General features: G+C 37.8%; 1 protein-coding gene across 3 annotated transcripts in view; it reads left to right on the top strand.

The window, feature by feature from the left end:
- Positions 1–23,763, top strand: part of ARHGAP5 (Rho GTPase activating protein 5) — a 78,663-nt gene that overhangs the window by 37,514 nt on the left and 17,386 nt on the right. For 2 of the 3 annotated variants that reach the window (XM_055418223.2, XM_055418222.2), the window contains exon 3: positions 4,315–4,462. In XM_055418223.2, coding sequence (XP_055274198.2) covers positions 4,315–4,462 — 148 coding nt within the window. The remainder of the gene's footprint in view (positions 1–4,314; positions 4,463–23,763) is intronic. The other variant, XM_055418224.2, reaches the window with a different exon arrangement.

Genomic DNA, 23,763 nt, shown 5'->3' with positions numbered 1-23,763 from the left:
AAGTTTGCTCAAATTCATATGCATTGAGTTGATGAGGCCATCCAACCATCTCATCCTCTATTACCCCCTTTTCCTTCTGCCCTCAATCTTTCCCAGCATCAGGGTCTTTTCCAATGAGTTTGTTCTACAGAAGGGAATTAGCATTCTGGAGCAGCTGCTCGCAGGGAGAGGAAAATTAAGACTTCTTTTTAAAATGGGAGCAAAAGTGGTTTTTGGTGTGTGTCAGAGAAATGGTATAGTAGAAAAGAGGACTCTGACGATCTTTTTCACTTTATTCTGATATTTTTAATCATTGAGTGTTTTACTAAAGAGGATATTCATTTCTTTAATGGGTTTTTTCTTCACTTTCTTTACATCTTACCTCTGGTTATCTCATTTCTTCTTTCATCTTTTATTTCAAGAATCCCATCTTAAAGACAATAGAGAAGTCCAAAATTTCTTGTTTCCTAGATTTATTCTTTGAAAACTGCCTCAACTGTTTTTTGCTACCAAAGTTTTCTTCAGTTGGCTGATTACCTGTGAATTGAGGTATTGTGTTTTTTTCAGTGTTATTGATTATAGTATTTACTTCAGGATGTTGCTTAGTTTTTCTCCTTTGTTGTGTTGCTGATCCTGCTGAAGGGGAAGAGCCAATTCTGTAAAGAGATATTTATATACCTTTTTCTGTTTACTCTAATGATAGTTTTTAATATCTGCTAGACAATTAGTAACATTGTTTATATTATTTGTGAAATGGAATGTTTGTTTTACTAGATATGCTTTTGCAGACATGAGATTACCTAAGTGGCCAGAAAAAAAGACCATGGGTATTTGTATTTAAGCAGAAATTAAAATTTATATGAATGTAATAATGAATCAAAAGTTGAATTATCATAAATCAGATTTGTTTTCTTACTAACACAGTTATTTAATTGGGGGCTGCCACTTCTGACTAATGATTGGTCAAAAGCTATAGATATAAATGACCAAATAACCATATGCCCCATCTTTTTTCTTGCATTTCAGAAAACCTTGATGGCAATAGAAGTTGTCATCATCTAGCCTTAGACAGTTTAATTTATGAAATAGATTTTATATTATATAAATTATTTTCAATTGGTATAAATTTGAAGCTATAGATTAGCAACTCTTAACTAAGGGTTGTATGTTAGAATTATGTAGTTTTTCAAAACTTCATAAAAATTCACATTTTTAAAGAACTCTCTGAAGTGATTTTTGTGCCTAAGAACTGTCACTTAATAGAGCTTCCCTGGTGGCTCAATGGTGAAGACCCTGCATGACAATGCAGGAGACATGGGTTCGATCCCTGGTCTAGAAAGATCCCACATTCTGTGGAGCAGCTAATCCTGTACACTACAACTGCTGAAGCCTAGAGCTTCAGTACCTAGAGCCTGTCCTCCGCGACAGGAGACGCCTCTGCAGTGAGGATTCCTGGCACCACAACTGCAGAGTAGTCCCCGCTCACAGCATCTAGAGAAAAAGACCAAATGCAGCCTAAATAAATAAATAAATGAACTATCACTTACAGAAAAAAGTTATAGACATTTTTCTTCATCCGTTCCATTCCGTTCTGTCGCTCAGTCGTGTCCGACTCTTTGCGACCCCGTGGACTGTAGCCTACCAGGCTTCTCCGTCCATGGGATTCTCCAGGCAAGAATACTGGAGTGGGTTACCATTTCCTTCTCCAGGGGATCTTCCCGACCCAGGGATCGAACCCGGGTCTCCCGCATTGGAGGCAGACGCTTTAACCTCTGAACCACCAGGAGTGTCTAATTCAAGACTGTTTTCCTACACGAATTTTCTTTTGCAGCAGTATAAATTAGTAGAAAAATTGGTAACGTCTCGTAAGTTTTTTACCCTTTTTTCCCCCACAGTGTGTGTGACCTGTAACTCGACTGTCAAGGCGGTTAAATGTTAGTAAATTATCCCTTTAGAGTTTGCCAGAAATTCCATGCTATAAGCCACCTAGCCTTTTAGTCCCTCAGATTAGTGGTGTTGAATCTGCAGAATTGAGTAACTTGCCCTGGTGCCTTTATGGACCTTGGGAGATATCCCCTCTGCATAACCGAGAGAAATCTAACCCCAATTTTAGTAAAGTGTTCAGAATTTAGATTGGTTCCTAAAGGGTAATATGAAAAGCAAATTTCTTAAGAGTTGATTGGAGCAATTAGGACTAGCTAGCTTACTTTTCTTACAACTTTTTCCTTTAGGTGGCATTGCAGATTAAGATCTTTTATTTCTGTTGCTGCTACCAAAGGCTAGGCATTGCTGTTATCATTAATCTGCTTAAATGTACTCTTTATTTTCACCACGTGTATTATCATTCTAAACAAAAACACCCATCATTGCCTTAGTTTTTACTTTTCTAATCAGATGGTGCTTCTAGTAGTTTGCAGACTAGAAAGCATCTTAATGCTCCTCCTAAGAAAGACCCAGCCACTGTATCCCTGCTGCTGCTGCTGCTGAGTCGCTTCAGTCGTGTCCAACTCTGTGCGACCCCATAGACGGCAACCCACCAGGCTCCCCCGTCCCTGGGATTCTCCAGGCAAGAACACTGGAGTGGGTTGCCATTTCCTTTTCCAGTGCATGAGTGAAAAGGGAAAGTGAAGTTGCTCAGTCGTGTCCAACTCTTATGACCCCATGGACTGCAGCCTACCAGTCTCCTCCATCCATGGGATTTTCCAGGCAAGAGTACTGGAGTGGGTTGCCATTGCCTTCCTCAGCTCATTTCTGCTTTCTTGCACATTGTTTTGTTTTGGTGGTGGTGGTTAGTGGAAGGATTGTTTAAGGAGTAGGAAGAATCCACACTACTTGACTTGATACGCTAGGTCTTGAGCCAGGTCAAGTACTCCAGTGCTTTGATGGTGACATTCCAAACACCTAGTTATACTGTGTGTAATCTGTATCACCAGAGTGATGGTATATGAAAATTTAGAAGTTGGATTTCATGAACTCTGGATGTTGCTAGGTAGAGCAGCCTCAAACTGAAATGAAAGAAAGGACTTAATTGACCGTTAGTGTTAGTTGCTCAGTTGTGTCTGACTCTTTGCAACCCCATGGACCTTAGTCCACCAGACTCCTCTGTCCGTGAAGTTCTCCAGCAAGAATACTGGAATGGGTTGCTATTTCTTCCTCCAAGGGATGTTCCTGACCCAGGGATCAAACCCGGGTCTCTTGCATTGTAGTTGGATTCTTTACCATCTGAGCCACCAGGGAAATTGCGTAACCTGGAACTTGAAAGAATATTGAAAGATCAATCCATCCGAAGGAGAGACTCCTCTGGGAAGAATTGGAAATTAAAATAAGGGCTGTTGCTTTAAGCATTGAAACCTCAGCCTGTGCTCCCTTTCTGTGCTGCCCCCCCCCACCCCCGCCACCCACCCCCCACCACACACATACAGTTTTCTGATTAGAAATAGCATGTTTTTATCTGATTTGTAAGTCAGTTACAATACTTATGACAAATATGAATACACCCTACTTAAGGAAGACTGACTCAGAATCTCCTTAAGGGTTGAATTTCAGGCAGTATTTCCTTAGTTTTTGAAATGTTCACTCCCTGGTTAAGAAGCTATTTTCTCCCAATGCAGGATTGAAATTAAACTTTGAAAATTCTTATGTAACTTTTTACTATTGTGAAAATGTTTTGTTCATGGCTAATAAAAATTACCTTTTTGGGTGCCTAGTAAAATGTTTTTAATAGACTGAATTAACTTCTCATTTCCCACTGGGATGTTACTTTCTTTTATAAAAAATATCTTAATGTTTAAGAAATATTCAATGGATACTATGGAAGAAAATGGGGAAATAAGACATAAATGATGAAACTAGACACTCATGGAGTTGCATAGCTTCATTATATAATCAATAATTAAAGCTATGTTATGCTTACTAATATAGCTATGCACAAAAATCTCACTTGGAACTTCCCAAAGACCAAATAACAAATGCAGCAATTAACATACCACACTTGAACTGTGAATTGTGTGATGCTTACTCCTTGTTTCTCCTTTTCATTGGCATTGAAAAATGATCTTTTCTAATTTTCCTGCCTATCCAGTTTTCTATTATTTTCCAAAGAGAACAGTTTCTTCTGTTCAGCCATTTTTTGTCTATTCACTTTCGTCTCTCTTGGTCAAGTTGCTGTTTATAGCAGAATTTATTTATTGAATCCAGTATTGATGGACATTTAGGTTGGATGTAACTTTTAGATATTTCTTTTGATACAAGTTGTATATTTATATTGCTTGATACTAATGTTATTTTAAAGGGAATTAATTAAAATAGTTTTAACTTGAATATGTTTTCTTACAGCAGAAAAAGAAAACTAAGAACTTCAATCCACCAACACGTAGAAATTGGGAAAGTAATTACTTTGGGATGCCCCTCCAGGATCTGGTTACAGCTGAGAAGCCTATACCACTATTTGTTGAAAAATGTGTGGAATTTATTGAAGATACAGGTAGGGTAGAAGTTATCATTGCAAGAGGTTTGATTTAAAATTTTACTTTTGCTACACCCATAGTTTGTCGGATATTCCTGATTCAAACTAAAATTTGCAAAAAGTATGTCATTCTCATTAGGATTAATTATCTTGCATATTCTAGATATAACCATCTGATATTTGAAAGCAGTTTTTTTGTTAGCCAGTCATGCTTTTATTAGACTTCTCTTTATTAAGTGGCAAAGTCAGATCCTAGAATGTTAAATTAATTCTGGAATTTAACTCAGTTATTAAATTATGCTACTATTTAATCATAGATATGATTTAAGGTAGTAGTTTGAATGTTTTCAAAATGTTTAAGTCTGATACTGTTTTTTAACTCATTTTACACATGAATTTTTCCTTTTAAAATTCATAGCAATATTTATGAATGCACAAGAGGTAGCTTGTTTGTGATGTTATTATTTATTCAGGAGCACTAGCTTAATATGGTTTATATGGTTTGAGTTGTATTTGTAAGGCGTGTGTAGATATCCTCACTGTTTTAAAAAGAAGCCTGCTCTTAACATGTTTTATCCAGTGAATCTGTTACTGAGGGTTGGACTAGTCACAGTTGAGGAATAAAGGCAGAATATTATGTTTATGTGCATTTAAAATGAATGCAAGTTAACCATGAAACCACAGTGATCTGAATAGACTACAAAATTCAATGGTTTTGAATTAGCTAATTTCATTATAGCTTTATTTATTCTTAATGACCTTTTGATAAGCATATTTTTAAATTAAAAAGTTAGGTGAATGTCCTATCTAGAAAGCTCATTTTTAATTCAGTGTAAATGGTGAAATTATATTAATTGATTTTTAAATGTTAAACTAACCTTAGATTCCTGGGATAAATACCACTTGGCCTATGTGTTATTGCTGGACCCAGTTTGCTAAAATGTTAAGGATTTCTGCATTCTAAGAATTAACAATTTATAGTTTTCTAGCAGTGCCTCTATCTGGTTTTGGTATCAGGGTAAAGCTGGCGTCATAGACTGAGTCTGTTTTCTGGAAAAGATTATATAGAATGGTAATAGTTCTTTATTAAATTTTGGTAGAATTCACCAGCGAAACTATCTGGACCTGGAATTTTGTGAAGAGGCTTTTAACTATAGATTAAATTTCTTTAATGGATATAGGACTGTACAGATTTTCAATTTATTCAGTAAGCATTGATTGTGTCTTTCAGGGAGTTTGTCCTTTTCATGCAAGTTGCTATAAGGTGATTTATAAAATTCCGTATCATACTTTGGATGTCTCATCTTTTGTTTTTGGCATTACTAATTTCTTTTTTTCCTCTTTTTAGAAGTTTGTTCATTTTATTGATCTTTTCAAAGAACCAGCTTTTGATTTTATTATTTTTATCTTTTGTCCATTTCTAAATTCAGTGAATTCTACTACTTCTTTCCTTCTTTTTACTTTCATTTGATTTTTTTATAGTTTCTTAAAGTATAAACCTAAATTAATGATTTTATCCAGTCTTCTATACTGTTTAGCGTTTAAAATTTTCCTGTAAATATTATTTTAGCTGTACACTACGGTCTTAATGCTGTTTCCATTTTCATTCAGTTCAGGATACTTTGTAATTTCCCTTTGACTTTTTAATTTAATGCATTAAGTTTTATTTCAGATGTTTTCCAGATAATTTTCTGTTATTCATTTATAGTTTAATTTTGTTGCAGTTGAAAACAGTTTGACTTCAGTGTAACTTTATTGAGACTTGTTATTTATAGCCCAGAATGTGGTCTATTTTGAAGAATGTTCCTTGGGACCTTGAGCAAAATGTTTCGTCCAATGTCAGGTCAAGTTCTTTGAGAATATTGGTCAAGTCTTATCTCTCCTTACTGATTTTCTCGTTGACTTGTTTTTTTAATTGAGTACTGTTAAAATCTTTAATCATGATTGATACTTGTCTGTTTCTCCTTTCAGTTGTGTTAGTTTTTGCTTCGTGTGTTTTGAAATTTGTTTAGTTTCACATATATTTAGGATTATGTCTTTTTTATGAAATAGTATCTTTATGATGCATTCTCCTTGATTTGAAGCCTACTTAATCTAAAATTAATATAGCAAATTGCATTTTCTTTTTTTCTATGTGGTATATCTTTTTTTATCCTTTTAATTGTATCTTTTTATTTAATGGCGTTTCTCATGGACTGAGTCTGACAATCCACTCTTCTAAGTGGAGTATTTATTAGATCATTGGGTTTTTTATGTAATTATCAATCTAATTGGTTTTAAATCTTCTTTTTTTTTCTTTATCTCATGTGAACATTATTCCTTTTCTGTTTTTGCTTTCTTTTGGATTAGCTGAAAACTTTTTACTCTTATTTTAACTCCAGCATACAGTTACTGTGTTTATCTGTTAGGGTTATTTTAAGTGGTAGTCTAGAATTTTAAATATTTATCTTTAATCACAGTTCATCTTTAGACAACATTACACCAGCATAATGTGTAGCTTAAGAACCTTGGAACAGTACATTTAACCCTCCTATCCCTTGTTCTGTTGTACACTTTAAATTTACAATATGTTTTAAGTATCACATGTTTATAATTTTTACTTTAAACAATTATCCTTATTTTTGAAAGATTTTCTTAGGTTATAATCCTCTTAGAAAACAGCTGTATAAAAATATAATTCACATACTCTACAATCTACTCATTTAAATTGTACAGTCCAGTGGTATATTTGTGTGTTCACAGAGTTGTGCAGGCATCAGCACGTTCAATTTTAGAGTGTTTTCATCACTTCCAAAGTAAACCCTATCCATTAAGCAGTCAGTTCCCCATTCTCCGTACTTACCCTCCCTTAACTTTCTGACTCTATAGATTTACCTATTCTGGTCTTTTGTGACTGTCTTCTTTGCTTTAAAATAGTGTTTTATAGCATCCGTGTTAGTATCTCTCAGTACTTCATTTTTTAAAATAATTTTTATTTATTTTTGGCTGTTCTGGGTCTTTGTTCCTGCACGGACTACTCTCTAGATGCAGGGCATGGGCTTCTCATTGTAGTGGCTTGTGTTGTTGCTGAGCACTGACTCTGGGGCACGCAGGCTTTAGTAGTTGCAGACGTGGTCTTAGTAGTTGCAGCTCCCAGGCCCTAGAGCACAGGCTCAGTGGTTGTGGCGCATGGGCTCACTCAGCAGCGTGTGGAGTTTTCCCAGATCAAGCACTGAATTCATTTCTCCTGCACTGGCAGATAAACTCTACCACTGAGCCACCAGGGAATCCCCATTCATGTTTATTGTTGAATAATGTTCCATTGATGCAAATTTGTGTTGATTGCCACTTTGTGACAACTCTGAATATTGCTGCAGTGAACACTTATGTACCAGTTTTTTGTGTGGAAATGTTTTTCACTTCTTTTGAGTATGCATACCTAGGAGCAGAATTTCTAGATCATAGGGTATAGTGAAGTATAGTGAAGTTGCTCAGTTGTGTCCGACTCTTTGCGACCCCGTTGGACTGTAGCCCACCAGGCTCCTCCATCCATGGGATTCCCCAGGCAAGAATACTGGAGTGGGTTGCCATTTCCTTCTGCAGGGCACCTTCCTGACCCAGGGATCTAACCTGGGTCTCCTGCATTGCAGGCAGCCACTAAGGAAGCCCCTATGTTTAACCCTTTGAGGAATTTACCAGCCTGTTTTGCAAAAAGTGATTGCACCATTTACATTCCCACCAGCAATATTCAAGAGTTCTAGTTTCTCCACATCTTCGCTAACATGTATTTTCTGATTTTTTGATTATAGCCATATTAGTGAGTGTGAAAGTCTCATGTGGTTGTGATTTGCATTTCTCTGATGACAAATGATGTTGAGCATATTTTCAGTTGTTTATTGGCCATTTGTATATCTTTGGAAAAATATCTATTCAGATACTTTGCCTTTTTTAAGTTGAGTTGTTTAAGTGTTGAGTTGAAGAGTTCTTTATATACTCTAGATACAGTTCAGTTCAGTTCAGTCGCTCAGTCGTGTCTGACTCTTTGCGACCCCATGAACCGCAGCACACCAGGCCTCCCTGTCCATCACCAACTCCTGGAGTCCACACAAACTCATGTCCATCGAGTCGGTGATGCCATCCAACCATCTCGTCCTCTGTCGTCCCCTTCTCATCCTGTCCTCAATCTTTCCCAGCATCAGGGTCTTTTCAGTTGAGTCAGCTCTTTGCATCAGGTGGCCAAAGGATTGAAGTTTCAGCTTCAACATCAGTCCTTCCAATGAACACCCAGGACTGATCTTCTTTAGGATGGAATGGTTGGATCTCCTTGCAGTCCAAAGTTCTCTAGAGAGTCTTCTCCAACACCACAGTTCAAAAGCATCAATTCTTCTGCGCTCAGCTTTCTTCACAGTCCAACTCTCACATCCATACATGGCCACTGGAAAAACCATAGCCTTGACTAGACGGACCTTTGTTGGCAAAGTAATGTCTCTGCTTTTTAATATGCTATCTAGGTTGGTCATAAATTTCCTTCCAAGGAGTAAGCGTCTTTTAATTTCATTGCTGCAGTCACCATCTGCAGTGAGACAAGTTGCTTTCAAATATGATTTGCAGATTTTTCCCCCAAATTCCTTGTTGGTATCATTTGAAGCACAAAAGTTGTAAATTTTGATGAAATCTAATTTTTTTTTTGGTCACTGTGTGCATGGTATCATATCTAAGAAAGCTTTGCCGAAACCAGGATTACAAAAACGTATTCCTGTATATTCTAAAAGAGCTTTTTGGTTTTACCTGTTACATTTAGGTCTGTGATTCATTTTGAGTTTATTTTTGTGTGTGGTGCAAGGAGGCATTCTAGCTTGATTCATTTGCTTGTACATATCCATTGTCCAAGCACCATTTATTGAATTACCTTGGCATTCTTTTTGAAAATCACTTGGCTGTAAATGTGAGTAGTTCTTCCACTTATATTCCATTGATCTATATGCCTATCCATTTTTGTCAGTACCACTTTGTTTTCAATATTTTATCTCTGGGGTAATTTTTGAAACCAGTAAATATAGACCTCCAACTTTGTTCTTTTGATTTCTAGGCTGTTAAATTTTTTTCTTTTCAGTTTTTTTAAAGATAGGGATAGCTTTTCTTATTCTTTTGAAATTTGGTTGTCTTTTGTTTCTGTGTCTTGCTCTGGCTTGAACTTCCAGTGTAATATTGAATAGCTGTGGTGAAAGCAGGTATTGTTGGTATTCGTTACTTTAGAAGAAAGCTTTTTTTCTTTCACCATTATCATGTTAGCTCTGAATTTTTCATAAATATTCTTTATCATGTTACGGAAGTTTCCTGGAGTTGCCAGAATGAACTCCCACAAACTGGGTAGCTTAAAACAATAGAAATGTATTTGCTGACAGCCTAAAGGCTAGAAATCTGAAATCAAGATGTCAGTTGGGTCATGTTCCCTCAGAGACTCTGGTTAGAATCCTTTCTTGCTTCTTTCTGGCTTCTGGTGGTGTCTGTCAATCCTTGATATTCCTTAGCTTACAATAATGTTACTCCATTCTGTCTTTGGAGTTCTGGCTGTATCTGCCTTCTTAGAAAGATGCTAGTTGTTGGGTTAAGGACTCACCCTACTCCAGTATGACCTCATCTTATCCTAGCTGATTGTAGTGGTCTTGTTTGCAAGTAAGGTACCTTTCTAAGGCATTGGGGGTTATGACTTCCACATCTCTTTTGGGGAGACTAAGTCAATCCATGAAACGTTTTATTCCTAGTTTGTAGAGTATTTTTTATTGTGAAAGAGTGTTGGATATTGTGAAGTATTTTTCTGTGTCAATTGATATAATCATGTAGGGTTTTTTCTTTCATTCTATTAGTGTGAATTGCATTATCTTTTTATGTTGAACTACATTTGCATTCATGTGATAAATCCTACTGCCTCATGGTATATAATCTTTTTAATGCTGTTGCATTCAATTTGCTGTGTGTGCGCTCAGTTGCGTCTGACTCTTAGCCCACCAGGCTTGTCTGTCCAAGGAGTCTCCAGGCGAGAATACTGAAGCAGGTTGCCATTCGTTAATGTAGGGGATCTTCCCAACCCAGGGAACAAACGCACATCTTGTGCATCTCCTGCATTTGCAGGCGGTTTCTTTACTACTGTGCCACCTGGATAGCCCTTCAGTTTGCTAGTGTTTTGCAGAAGTTTTTTGCATCTGTATTCCTAAAGAATATTGGTATATAGCTTTCGTTTCTTTTGGGGTCTTTGGCTTTAGTATCGGCTTTAGTACTGACCTCCTAGAATGAGCTCGGAAGTGTTTCTTCCTTTATCTTTTTATTCTTTAGAATATTTTAATGCTAGTTTTCTCTGTTATTAAAGAGCTATCTTCAGGAACTTTTGAAGCATTTCTATGTTAGAGATTTTCTAAAATTTTTTCTAGATTTTAGTTTTTCAATTTTCTGTTTTGTTGCCAGCGTATCTCCTGCTGCTTATAATTTTATTTTGCATTTCCAGTTTGCAACTTCTAATTTGATGTGAGTCAGGAAAACATATGGCAGAGTTAGTGTAAGTTGTGTTTTTGGTTAAGTTTAATAGAATCTGTGGGAAAACAGGAGGTATTCCTCCTATAAAGAAAACAGTATATTTTAGTGCAGGGGTTTGTAACATCTTTTTGGCTATTTATAAGCCTTTTTATTTGCATTTTTTCAGTTACGATAGGTTAGGTGATGGGATGACCAAATTCCAGATAAATGAGGAATTTCTCTCACTATCCTAAAATTTATATTTCATGTAGATGTAGTTAATCTGAAATGCCCTCATTATTACAAATTACAAAGAGAAGATTACCTCTAAAGCTTGGAGGTTATTTTTCTGCTCAGGTTATGTTAGAAGCATGAGTGTCTCAGTGGGGTTCTTTAAATATTGGTCTGAAAATTATGTTGTTCCAGCACACCAATGATAAATAATTGAGGTGAAAGGAGTATAAATGAATCTGTTTTATTGCTAAAATAAAGGTCACTATAACTTTTGTTTTTATTTATATTTCATCATTCCCACTTGCCTTTTTGAAGAACTCCTACTCATTTTCGTTAATCTAAATAACACTTTTTCACTGAATGTCATTGCCTTTTATCTTCTGTGCTTCCTTGTCCTACCTATATATCAGTCCATTTTTATATTCACTCCTTTGCATATCTCATCAACCCCCACCATGTTATTCTCTTGGCAAACCTCAACCTTGATTAAACTCACTCTGCCTACTCTGTGGTTGGACGAGAAAAGTGGATCATAGCTGTAGAAGAACATAAACCATGCATTTCACATTAAATATGTGACCACAAATCTGAAGTAATCATCCCATATTTTCTTTGTTTCTTCACAGTTTGAAAATTTTTTGACATTTAACATTTTAACATTCAGAAATGTTACGAGGATAATATTATGAAGCATCCATATAACTTTCATCTAGATATACCAGTTTTGGGGGAGGAGGTTGCCACATTTCTCCCCAGCCTTTTTTTTTTTTTTTTGGCTAGACCATTTGAAAGTTACAGATATCATGTACTTCACTCTTGAATCTCTTAGCATGTATTTCCTAAGAACAAGGACATTTTCTCCACATAACCACAATATAAATATCATCTTTGGGAAATAAAACATTGATAAAATCTTACTTTCAAATATTTTGTTTATAAGCAGATTTCCATTATTATCCCAGTAGTAAACACTTACAGCTTCTTTGTTCTTTCAGTTTAGGATCCAGTTAAGGATCGTGCATTTGCATTTATTGTTATGCATGAAATATATCTCTTTATCTTTCCTTAATCTAGAATAGTTCTCTAGCCTTACTTATATTTTCTTGACACATTTTTTGAAAATTCTTTTTTTTCCCAGAATGTTCCTAAATTTTGTCTGATTCCTGATCAGATTCAAGTTAACCATTTTTGGTTGTAATTCTACACAAGGCTGATGTGTCTTTGATGCATCACACTAAGAAACATATGATGTTGTTTCCTAAAAGACTTTTTAGGTTGCTTTTGAAATTCTAGACTTTTAATCACCTTAACAGTGTCAGATAATGCTTAAAGTTGTGATCATTGACATCCAACTTTAATGATTCAAGAGTGACTTATTCTTGATCTAGCCAAGAATTATAAATTAGCCCTTAAAGTGTTTCATTAGATAATTTTAGTATGCCTGTGTCTAGCAGAAATTCCTTAAGGATTTCTAGTATGTTAATAAATTGCCTTTGTGTTTTCTGGCTTTGAAACATATTTTTTATCTGTTAGCAAGAACATTTTCTTCTTGAAGTAGCTGGTCATTGGGGTACAGCTAATCCTTTCTTTTTGTTTTTTTGAACACCACAGCCATTAGACCATAAACTCTAAGAGATTAGGGGACCCCTAGCTCCTAAAACTGGGGGCACATATGACTAAATCATTATTTTAAAAATGTTTAAAAAACGAACCCTAGTTTTTTTTAATAACCCTATGTGTGTGTCCTTGTGCCAGTAGTAACACAAAAGTGATATCTTTTTAAGTCTTTATTTCCCAAAATAGAATTAGCATTTATTATTTTTTCCTATGACTGCATGACCGTTGCAAAAGATGGTGTGACTTTTTATAATTTAAAGTTATTTCAGTTCAGTCGCTCAGTCATGTCTGACTCTTTGCGACCCCGTGGACTGCAGCACGCCAGGCCTCCCTGTCCATCACCAACTCCCAGAGTCCACACAAACTCTTGTCCATCAAGTCGGTGATGCCATCCAATCATCTCATCCTCTGTCGTCCCCTTCTCATCCTGCCCTCAATCTTTCCCACCATCAGGGTCTTTTCAAATGAGTCAGCTCTTCGCATCAGGTGGTCAAAGGATTGGAATTTCAGCTTCAACATCAGTCCTTCCAATGAACACCCAGAACTGATCTCCTTTAGGACGGACTGGTTGGTCTCCTTGCAGTCCAGGGGACTCTCAAGAGTCTTCTCCAGCACCACAGTTCAAAAGCATCAATTCTTCGGCGCTCAGCTTTCTTCACAGTCCAACTCTCACATCCATACATGACCACTGGAAAAACCATAGCCTTGACTAGACGGACCTTGGTTGACAAAGTAATGTCTCTGCTTTTTAATATGCTGTCTAGATTGGTCATAACTTTCCTTCCAAGAAGTAAGCGTCTTTTAATTTCATGGCTGCAGTCACCATCTGCAGCGATTTTGGAGCCCCCAAAAATAAAGTCAGCCATTGTTTCCACTGTTTCCCCATCTATTTGCCATGAAGTGATGGGACCGGATGCCATGATCTTAGTTTTCTGAATGTTGAGCTTTAAGCCAACTTTTTCACTCTCCTCTTTCACTTTCTTCAAGAGACTCTTTAGTTATTCACTTTCTGCCGTAAGGGTAGTATCATCTGCATATCTGAGGTTATTGATATTTCTCCCAGAAATCTTGATTCCAGCTTGTGCTTCCTCCAGCCCAGCATTCCTCCTGATGTACTCTGCATATAAGTTAAATAAGCAAGGTGACAATATACAGCCTTGATGTACTCCTTTCCAGATTAGGAACCAGTTTGTTGTTCCATGTCCAGTTCTAACTGTTGCTTTTGACCTGCACACGGGTTTCTCAAGAGGCAGGTCAGGTGGTCTGGTATTCCCATCTCTTTCAGAATGTTCCACAGTTTATTGTGATCCACACAGTCAAAGGCTTTGGCATAGTCAATGAAGCAGAAATAGATGTTTTTCTGAAACTCTCTTGCTTTTTCGATGATCCAGCGGATGTTGGCAATTTGATCTCTGGTTCCTCTGCCTTTTCTAAAACCAGCTTGAACATCAGTTCATGATTCACGTATTGCTGAAGCCTGTCTTGGAGATTTTAAGCATTGCTTTACTAGCATGTGAGATGAGTGCAGTTGTGTGGTAGTTTGAGTATTCTTTGGCATTGCCTTGGGATTGGAATGAAGACTGACCTTTTCCAGTCCTGTGGCCACTGCTGAGTTTTCAAATTTGCTGGCATATTGAGTGCAGAACTTTCACAGCATCGTCTTTCACGATTTGAAATAGCTCAACTGGAATTCTGTCACCTCCACTAGCTTAGTTCGTAGTGATGCTTCCTAAGGCCCACTTGACTTCACATTGCAAGTAATTTTTATTGTACTGAGCTGTTACATCATTAAAAATCCAGGCTTTACCTTGTGATAATAGTAGCTGATGAAGGTGATACACAAAATGCTCTGGTTAATGCAGGAAAAGGCTGTTCTTAGGAGAAAACTATATCAAATACTTTGTTTTTAAGTTAGATGGAAACATATGGAATTGTCATTTTTGTGATTGACAACCAGGTGATTACACCTGTAGCTCTTGTTTTTTTAATGGTGAAATTCCTGCAGGAAAATGAATGTTTGCAAGTCCGAAGAAACACGCTCGCCCTTCCTCTTTTTATCCCTATGGGGAAATAATTAGTAATGTATTCAGCTTTTACATTCAATATTGGCAGTTATCCTTTTGTTTACATATTTGCTTATATTTTTATTTTCTGGGAAAAATGTCTAGAAATGAAATTATTATGCCAACCTCAGTGATAGAAAGCATGCAGAAAGAGGAAACCACCTACCATGAAACAAATGGGGTGGCATGTCAAAAATATTTCCTTTATGTATCAGATGAGACAAAGTAATGACCCTGGCTTGCCCAGTATCTTACCTTTAGCAAGTCAATTCACTTTTCAAAGTTTGTCTCCTTATCATTAACATAAGGTCTCTTGTCAGTTATTTTGAAAATGAAATGTAAACAAATATGTCATATTTACATTATGAACTTTTAAGCATTTTATGTAAAGAAAGTAGCAAAATGAAAGGTTGAAATACTGTTGTTGCTTTTTTTCAGATATTGAAGATATAGTGGCTAGAAAGTGGTGGTGTGTTTTAATACAGTGAATTCCAGTTGCAGTAATATTCCCCCCATATTTAAAATTTACTATTTTTGATTGAGGGGGAAAAAATAGTGCCTTTAGCCTTATTAATTGGTATAGTATTCTTGTCCCTGAAATGTCACTTATCATTGCTAAAAGAATTACTCCATTGATTTTACTTCCATCCTCATACATTTTGATATGTTTCTATATATGTTTGTGTCTTTCTACAAAAAATTTTAGATTTATAGCAGAATCAAGAGAGAGATTTCCCATTTACCCCCTCTCACACGTGAAACTCTTCCCCATTGCCCATCACCATCACTCCCCAAAATGGTACATTTTTTGCCAAGGATGAACCTGCGCTGACACATGATAATCATCCAGAGTTCATAGTGTACATTAGTATTTACTCTTGGTGTTGTAAATTTTACTGGTTTGGATATATGTATAATGACATATCCATCATTACAGTAGCATAAAGAGTGCTTTTACTGCCCTAAAAATCCTTTGTTCTCTGCCTATTCATCTCTACCTCCCCCACCCCTGGCAACCACGTACCTGTTTATTGTTTTACCTTTTCTGCAATGTATAGTTACAATAATCCAATATGTGCCCTTCTCAGATTGGCTTCTTTCACTTAGTAATATGGATTTAAGTTTTCTCTATGTCTTTTCATAGGTTAATAACTCCATTCTTTCTTGACATTGAATAATATTTCATTGTCTGGTTGTACCACCATTTAATCATCCATTTACCTCTGAAGAACAGCCTGTATGCTTCCACGTTTGGGCAGTTATGCTATAAACATAGCTATAGCTATAAAACAAATGCTGTAAACACCGGTGTGCAGATTTTTGTGTAGACATTTTTCATTTCCTATGGGTAAATTAACAAAGAGCATTATTGCTGAATGGTATGGTAGGAGTGGGCTTGCTCTGTCGCTCAGCAGTAAAGAATCTACCTACAATGCAGATGAGACGGCTTCAATCCCTGGGTTGGGAATATCCCCTGGAGGAGGAAATGGCCACCCACTCCGGTATTCTTGCCTAAAAAATCCTGTGGACAGTGGAGCCTGGTGGGCTACAGCCCAATGGGTTGCAAAGCGTTGGACATAACTGAGTGACTGAGCACACATGGTAAGAGTACCTTTAGGTTTCTTTGTTTTTTTGGCCTACCTTGAGGCTTGCAGGATCGTAGTTCCCCAAACTGGAGATTAAATCCAGGCTCCTGGCAGTGGAAGGTCAAAGAGTACATTTAGTTTTGTTAAAAAACTTACAGGCCGTCTTCCAGAGCATCTGTACCATTTTACATTCCCACCAGCAGTAAATGAAAATTTCTGTTCTCCACATCTTAGTCAGCAGCTGATGATGTCAGTGTTCCAGATTTTGGCATTCTGATTGTGATGTCTCATTGTTTTAACTTGAAATTCCCTAGTAACATATGATATGGAGCTTCTTTTTATATTCATTTGCTATCTATATATCTTCTTTGATAAGGTATGTATTAAGGTCTTTGGCCGATTTTACAGTGGAGTTGTTTTCTTATTACTGAGTTTTACGTGTTCTTAGTATATTTTGGATAGCAGTCCTTATCAGATACGTGTTTTGTAAATATTTTCTCCCAATCTGTGGCTTATCTTCTAATTCTCTTGATGTTGTCTTTCACAGAGCAATGACTTTTAATTTTAAGGATGTCCACCTTATCAATATTTTTATCACAGCTTGTGTATTTGAGCTTGTATTTAAAAAGGCATCATCATACCCAAGGTCATCTAGGTTTTTTTTATTATGTTGTCTTCTAGGGATTTTATAGTTCTGCATTTTACCTTAAGTTAGTGATCCATTTTCAGTTCATTTTCCTCAAGGGCAAAGGTCTGTGTCTAGATTCATTATTTTGTGTATGAACATCCAGTTTCTCTAGCACTATTTGTTGAAGAGAATGTTTTCACTTTATTGTTCTTACTGCATTTGCTCCTTGTCAAAGATCAATTGACTATTAATGGGTGTTTCTTTCTGGGCTGTCTATTCTGTTCCATTGACCTATTTGCTTGTTTTTTCCTCAATACCATATTATCTCTGTTTTTTGAAAAAAAATTTTAAGGTTTATTTATTTTTGACTGCTATGTCTTTATTGCTGTACCAGGCTTTCTCTGGTCGCAGTGTGCAGGCTTCTCATTGCTTTGGCTTCTCTCGTTGCAGAGCACAGGCTCTAGATGCATGGGATTCAGTAGTTGTGGCATATGGACTAAGTAGTTGCAGCTTATGGGCTCTAGAATGCTGGCTCAGTAGCTGTGGCACACAGGTTTAGTTGCCACACAGCTGTGGGATCTTCCCAGAGTAGAGATCCAGCCCATGTCCCCTGCATTGATAGGTGAATTCTTAGCCATTGGACCACCTGGAAAGCCCTCATATCATCTTGATTGCTGTAGTTTTATAGTAAATCTTAAAGTCAAGTAGCATCAATCTTCCAACTTTTTTCTCTATAAATATTCTGTTGGCTATAAGTCCTATCCTCTCTCTATAAACTCTAGAACCAGTTTATTGATAACCATAAAATAATTTCCTGGAAATTTGATTGGGTTGCTTTGAATCTGTAGATCAAGCTGAGAAGAATTGACACCCAAATGGTATTTGTCTTCCTATCCAAGAACATGGTATACCTTTCCTTTACAGTTGATCTTTGAACAGCATGAGTTTGAACTGTGTGTGTCCACTTAACACTTGGATATTTTTCTGTAGTTAATATAGTACTAACCACAATCCATGTTTGGTTGACTCTGTGAATGTGGAACAACAGTGGATACAGAGGACCAGCTATAAGTTATACATGGACTAGCTCCTGCATTGCTCAAGGGTCAGTTGTATTTAGTCCTTTGCTTTCACTCATCAGTTTTATAGTTTTTCTCATATAGATCTTGTATATATTTGTTAGATCTGTACTTAGATATTTCTGTTTTTCATACTGTTTGTGTTCATGGGGTTCTTGGAGCAAGAATACTGGAGTGGTTTGCCATTACCTCCTCCAGCCAGGAGGCTTATCGCTCCTTTACAAATAGCCGAGGAAAGAAAAGGAAAGCAAGGGTGAAAGGGAAAGATACACTCAACTGAATGCAGAGTTTCAGAGAATAGGAAGGAGAGATAAGAACGCCTTCTTGAATGAACAATGCGAAGAAGTCGAGGAAGACAATAGAATGGGAAAGACTAGAGATCTTTTCAAGAAAATTGTAGATATCAAGGAAACATTTCATACATAGATGGACCTGATAAAGGACACAAACAGTAGGGACCTAGCAGAGGCAGAAGAGATTAAGAAGAGGTGGCAAGAAGACACTGAAGAAATATACAAAAAATCTTAATGACCCAGATAACCACGATGGTATGGTCACTCACCTAAAGCCAGACATCCTGGAGTGTGAAGTTCAGGTGGGCTTTAGGGAGCATTTTACTACACACAAAGCTAGTGGAGGTGATAGAATTCCAGCTGAACTATTTAAAATCCCTAAAAATGATACTGTTAAAGTACTACACTCAATATGTTAGCAAATTTGGAAAACTCAGCATTGGCGTAAGACTGGAAAAGGTCAGTTTTCATTCCAGTCCCAAAGAAGAATATTACCAAAGAATTGTCAAGCTACCATACAGTTGCATGCTTTCTGCATGCTAGTATGGTTATGCTCAAAATCCTTCAAGCTAGGCTTCAAAAGTACATGAACCAAGAACTTCCAGATGTACCTACTGGGTTTAGAAAAGGCAGAGGAACCAGAGATCAAATTGTCAACATCTGCTGGATTATAGAAAAAGTTAGGGAATTCCAGAAGAACATCTACGTTTGCTTCATTGTCTACGCTAAAGACTGACTGTGTGGATCACAGCAAATTGTGAAAAATTCTTAAATGGGAATGCCAGACTACCTTACCTGTCTCCTGAGAAACCTGTATACAGGTCAAGAAGTAACAGTTAGAACTTTACGTGGAACAACTGACTGGTTCAAAATTGGGAAAGGAGTACAAGGCTGTGTATTGTCACTCTGCTTATTTAACTATATGCAGAGTACATCATGCGAAATGCTGGGCTGGATGAATTACATGCTGGGATGAAGATTGCTGGGAGAAATATCAGCAACCTCAAATATGCAGCCATTTCTCTAGTGACAGAAAGTGAAGAGCAACTTCACTCTTGCTGAAAGTAAGAGAGTGAAAAACTGGCTTAAAACTCAACATTCAAAAAACTAAGATCATGGTATCCAGTCCCATCACTTCATGGCAAATAGATGGGGAAGAAGTGAAAACATTAATAGATTCTATTTTCTTGGACTCCAAAATCATTATGGACAGTGACTGCAGCCATGAAATTAAGATACTTGCTCCTTCCAATGAAGGCTATGAAAAACCTATTAAAACCTATGAGCGTATTAAAAGGCAAAGACATTAATTTGCCAACAAAGGTCCATATAGTCAAAGCTGTGGTTTTTCCAGTAGTCGTGTACAGATGGACCATAAAGAACACTGAGCGCTGAAGAATTAATGCTTTCAAATTGTGGTCCTGGAGAAAGTCCCTTGGACAGCACGGAGATCAAACCAGTCAATCCAAAAGGACATCAACCCTGAATATTCACTGAAAGGACTGATGCTAAAGCCAAAGCTCCAACACTTTGGCCAGTTCATGTGAAGAGCTGACTCAATGGAAAAGACTCTGATGCTGGGGAAAGACTGTGGACAGAAGGAGAAGGGCAACAGAGTATAAGACGGTTGGATGGCATCGCGGACTCAATGGACATGAGTTTGAGCAAACTCTGAGAGATAGTGAAAGACAGGGGAGCCTGGCACGCTGCTTGGGGTTCTTGGTTCACATGCTGTTTAAGCCTGGCTTGAAGGATTTTAAGCTTTACCTTGTTAGTATGTGAAATGAGCACAGTTGTGCAATAGTTTGAGCATTCTTTGGGATTAGAATGAAAACTGACCTGTTCTAGTCCTGTGGCCACTGCTGAGTTTTCCAGATTTGCTGGCATATTCAGTGCAGTGCTTTAATAGCATCATCTTTTAGAATTTGTATGTATTAATATTCTTCATTTTTTAAGTCACCATTCCCTTGGTTTTCTTTGGTTGGTTGTTCACAGCTTCCTGTAGCTCTTTGTGCATTTTTAAAGGTTAAAGTCTTTGTCTAATAAGTGCAGTGACTGGGTTTCCCCATAGGCAGTTTCTGTTAATATTTTTTCCTAGAATGGACCATACTGGCTTTTCTTTCTATGCTTCTTAAATTTTTTGTTGAAAATAAGATATTAAATATTTTAGCATAGTAAAACATAGGCAAGCCCTTGTGCACTTTCTTCTGGGAGCCACCAGACAAGTTAAAATTTACAACTATAGTTCTTTGCAAACAAGATCTTGTTCCCGCCTCTGACACTTGCAGCCTAAACCCCGACACTTGCAGTCTACCTTCCTCATGGTCGTTGCCAGTCTAGGGTATGGGGAGTAGTAGCTGAGCAGTTTAAAGCTTCTTTCTTCTCCAAAACTTCTAATGGTGGTTGTAATTTCTTTAGTAGATTCAAGAGTTCTGCAGAAGTTGATTCTGATACATTCTGGCTGCTCCTTAGTTGCTTTTGACTTCCCTGGTGGCTCAGACAGTAAAGTGTCTGCCTTCAGTGTGGGAGACCCAGGTTCAATCCCTGGTCGAAAAGATCCCCTGGAGAAGGAAATGGCAACCCACTCCAGTACTCTTGCCCGGAAAATACCATGGATAGAGGATCCTGGTAGGCCACAGTTCATGGGGTCGCAGAGAGTCGGACATGACTGAGTGACTTCACTTTCACTTTTAGTTGCTTTTATTGGGGAACCAAGCTCCAAAATTCATTTCTTTGTCTCTTTTGCTGACACTACCTCCCATGGAAACAATATAATTCATGGATTATCTACACAGCTTGCTTCTCCCTTACTGTTTGTCGTGTGTTTTGTGACTTTCAGTTCAGTTCAGTCGCTCAAGTTGTGTCTGACTCTTTGCGACCTCATGAATCACAGCATGCCAGGCCTCCCTGTCCATCACCAACTCCCGGAGTTCACTCAAACTCATGTCCATCGAGTCGGTGATGCCATCCAGCCATCTCATTCTCTGTCGTCACCTTCTCCCACCCCCAGTCCCTCCCAGCATCAGACTCTTTACCAGTGAGTCAACTTGTCGCATGAGGTGGCCAAAGTATTGGAGTTTCAGCTTTAGCATCAGTCCTTCCAATGAACACCCAGGATTGATCTCCTTTAGAATAGACTGGTTGGATCTCCTTGTAGTCCAAGGGACTCTCAAGAGTCTTCTTTAGCACCACAGTTCAAAAGCATCAATTCTTTGGCGATCAGCTTTCTTCACAGTCCAACTCTTTGAAACTCATATCTATTATCAACTCAAATAGAACCTAGACCCTTTTAGAATTTCAGATATCGTGAGTTCTATGCAGTGTAAGGGTTAGTTATCTTTCTAATGGAAGAAAAAGAAGGTGAAAGCACTTGGTTAGAACATATTTTAAGTTTAGTTTTGGAATATTGGTATAAATTTCTAATGCCTGTATTACTTGGAGGCCCAGGATGGATACTTTGGATGATTTAATTCACATCTAGATTATTAAGTTGCTGTTGCTGCTGCTTTTTAAAAAAGAAAAAATACATCTCTCAGTTATCAGTGAAAGGAAGGCAAGGTTTTTAGCATGGATGATTACACACGTTCCTTTTTCATGTAGCAAATAAATGCTTGTCACTATGTCAGGTTAGTCTATCATTTTTATTATGTTTATTGATTGGTGTTTTACTATACAAATAAACGTTTTCTTTCTCCATCAATTTGAGGTTGCTTTTCCTCATTATTGGATTCAAATTATGCATTTTAGTTAGAAATACCACCAAAGTATTGTTGTATCTAAGTTCATCATATCTGTTGGTATTGTTGTTTAGTTGCTCAGTTGTATCCGACTCTTTGTGACCCCATGAACTGTAGCATGCCAGGCTTACCTGTCCTTCATCATCCCTCCCAGAGTTTGCTCAAACTTGTGTCCATTGAGTCCATGGTGCCATTCAACCATCTCATCCTCTGTCGTCCTCTTCTCCTCCTGCCTTCAGTCTTTCCCAGCATCAGAGTCTTTTCCAATGTCAGCTCTTTGTATCAGGTGGCCAAAGTATTAGAGCTTCAGCGTCAGTCCTTCCAGTGAATATTCAGGGTTGATTTCCTTTAGGATTGCCTGGTTTGATCTCCCTGCTGTCCAAGGGACTCTCAAGAGTCTTCTTCAGCACCACAGTTTGAAGGAATAAATTCTTCAACACTCAGCCTTTATCACTGTCCAGCTCTTACATCCATATATGAGAACTGGAAAAACCACAGCTTTGACTATACGGACTTTTGTAGGCAAAGTAACGCCTCGGCTTTTTAATATGCTGTCCAGGTTTGTCATTGCTTTTCTTCCAAGGACCAAGCGTCTTTTAGTTTCATGGCTGCAGTCACTGTCCACAGTGATTTTGGAGCCCACAAAAATAAAGTCTGTTACTGTTTCCACATTTTCCCCATCTATTTGCCATGAAGTGATGGGACTGGGTGCCATGATCTTCGTGTTTTGAGTGTTGAGTTGTTGGGATAGGATGTTATTTTATCCCACAGTAAATGATAATTTTGGTTATTTGGTGGTATCTGCTGTGCTTTATCGGGGAAGGCAATGGCAAGCCACTCCAGTACTATTGCCTAGAAAATCCCATGGATGGAGGAGCCTGGTAGGCTGCAGTCCGTGGGGTGGCTAAGGGTCAGACACGACTTAGTGATTTCACTTTCACTTTTCACTTTCACACATTGGAGAAGGAAATGGCAACCCACTCCAGTGTTCTTGCCTGGAGAATTCCAGGGACAGGGGAGCCTGGTGGGCTTCCGTCTATGGGGTCACACAGAGTCGGACATGACTGAAGTGACTTAGCAGCAGCAGCATCTGTGCTTTATACCCACTCTGGTGTTCTTGCCTGGAGAATCCCAGGGACAGGGGAGCCTGATGGGCTGCTGTCTGTGGGGTCACACAGAGTCAGACCCCGACTTCCTGACACGCCCAGAGTCAGTAAGCGACTTAGCAGCAGCAGCAGAAGCTGTGCTTCATTGAAGTTAAAACTTTAGATTTAATAACTTTGACCCATGAAACTTTTGTTAGTGGATTTTTGCTACCTTTGCGTGTTTGTGCTCAATCGCTCAGTTGTGTCCAACTCTTTGCAGTCCTATGGACTACAGCCTGCCAGGCTCCTCTGTCCGTGGGATTTTCCAAGCAAGAATACTGGAGTGGGCTGCCATTTCCTTCTCCAGGGGATCTTCCCTTACCTTTATGTTCATGAATTTCTCAATGTTGACTTGCTTCCTCCACTGTGAGGTACATTTTTTTCCCCTTTCACATCTTCGTATGTAAAGATATTTGTGAAATTTATAAAACAATATTAATAAAATAAT

This window comes from Moschus berezovskii, chromosome 21, assembly GCF_049115385.1.
Source record: "Moschus berezovskii isolate FMDL1 chromosome 21, NW_MosBer_1.0, whole genome shotgun sequence".
NCBI classification, from domain to species: Eukaryota; Metazoa; Chordata; class Mammalia; order Artiodactyla; family Moschidae; genus Moschus; species Moschus berezovskii.
The sequence above is the reverse complement of the archived record's forward strand: the minus strand, read 5'-3'. Positions and strand labels throughout refer to the sequence as shown.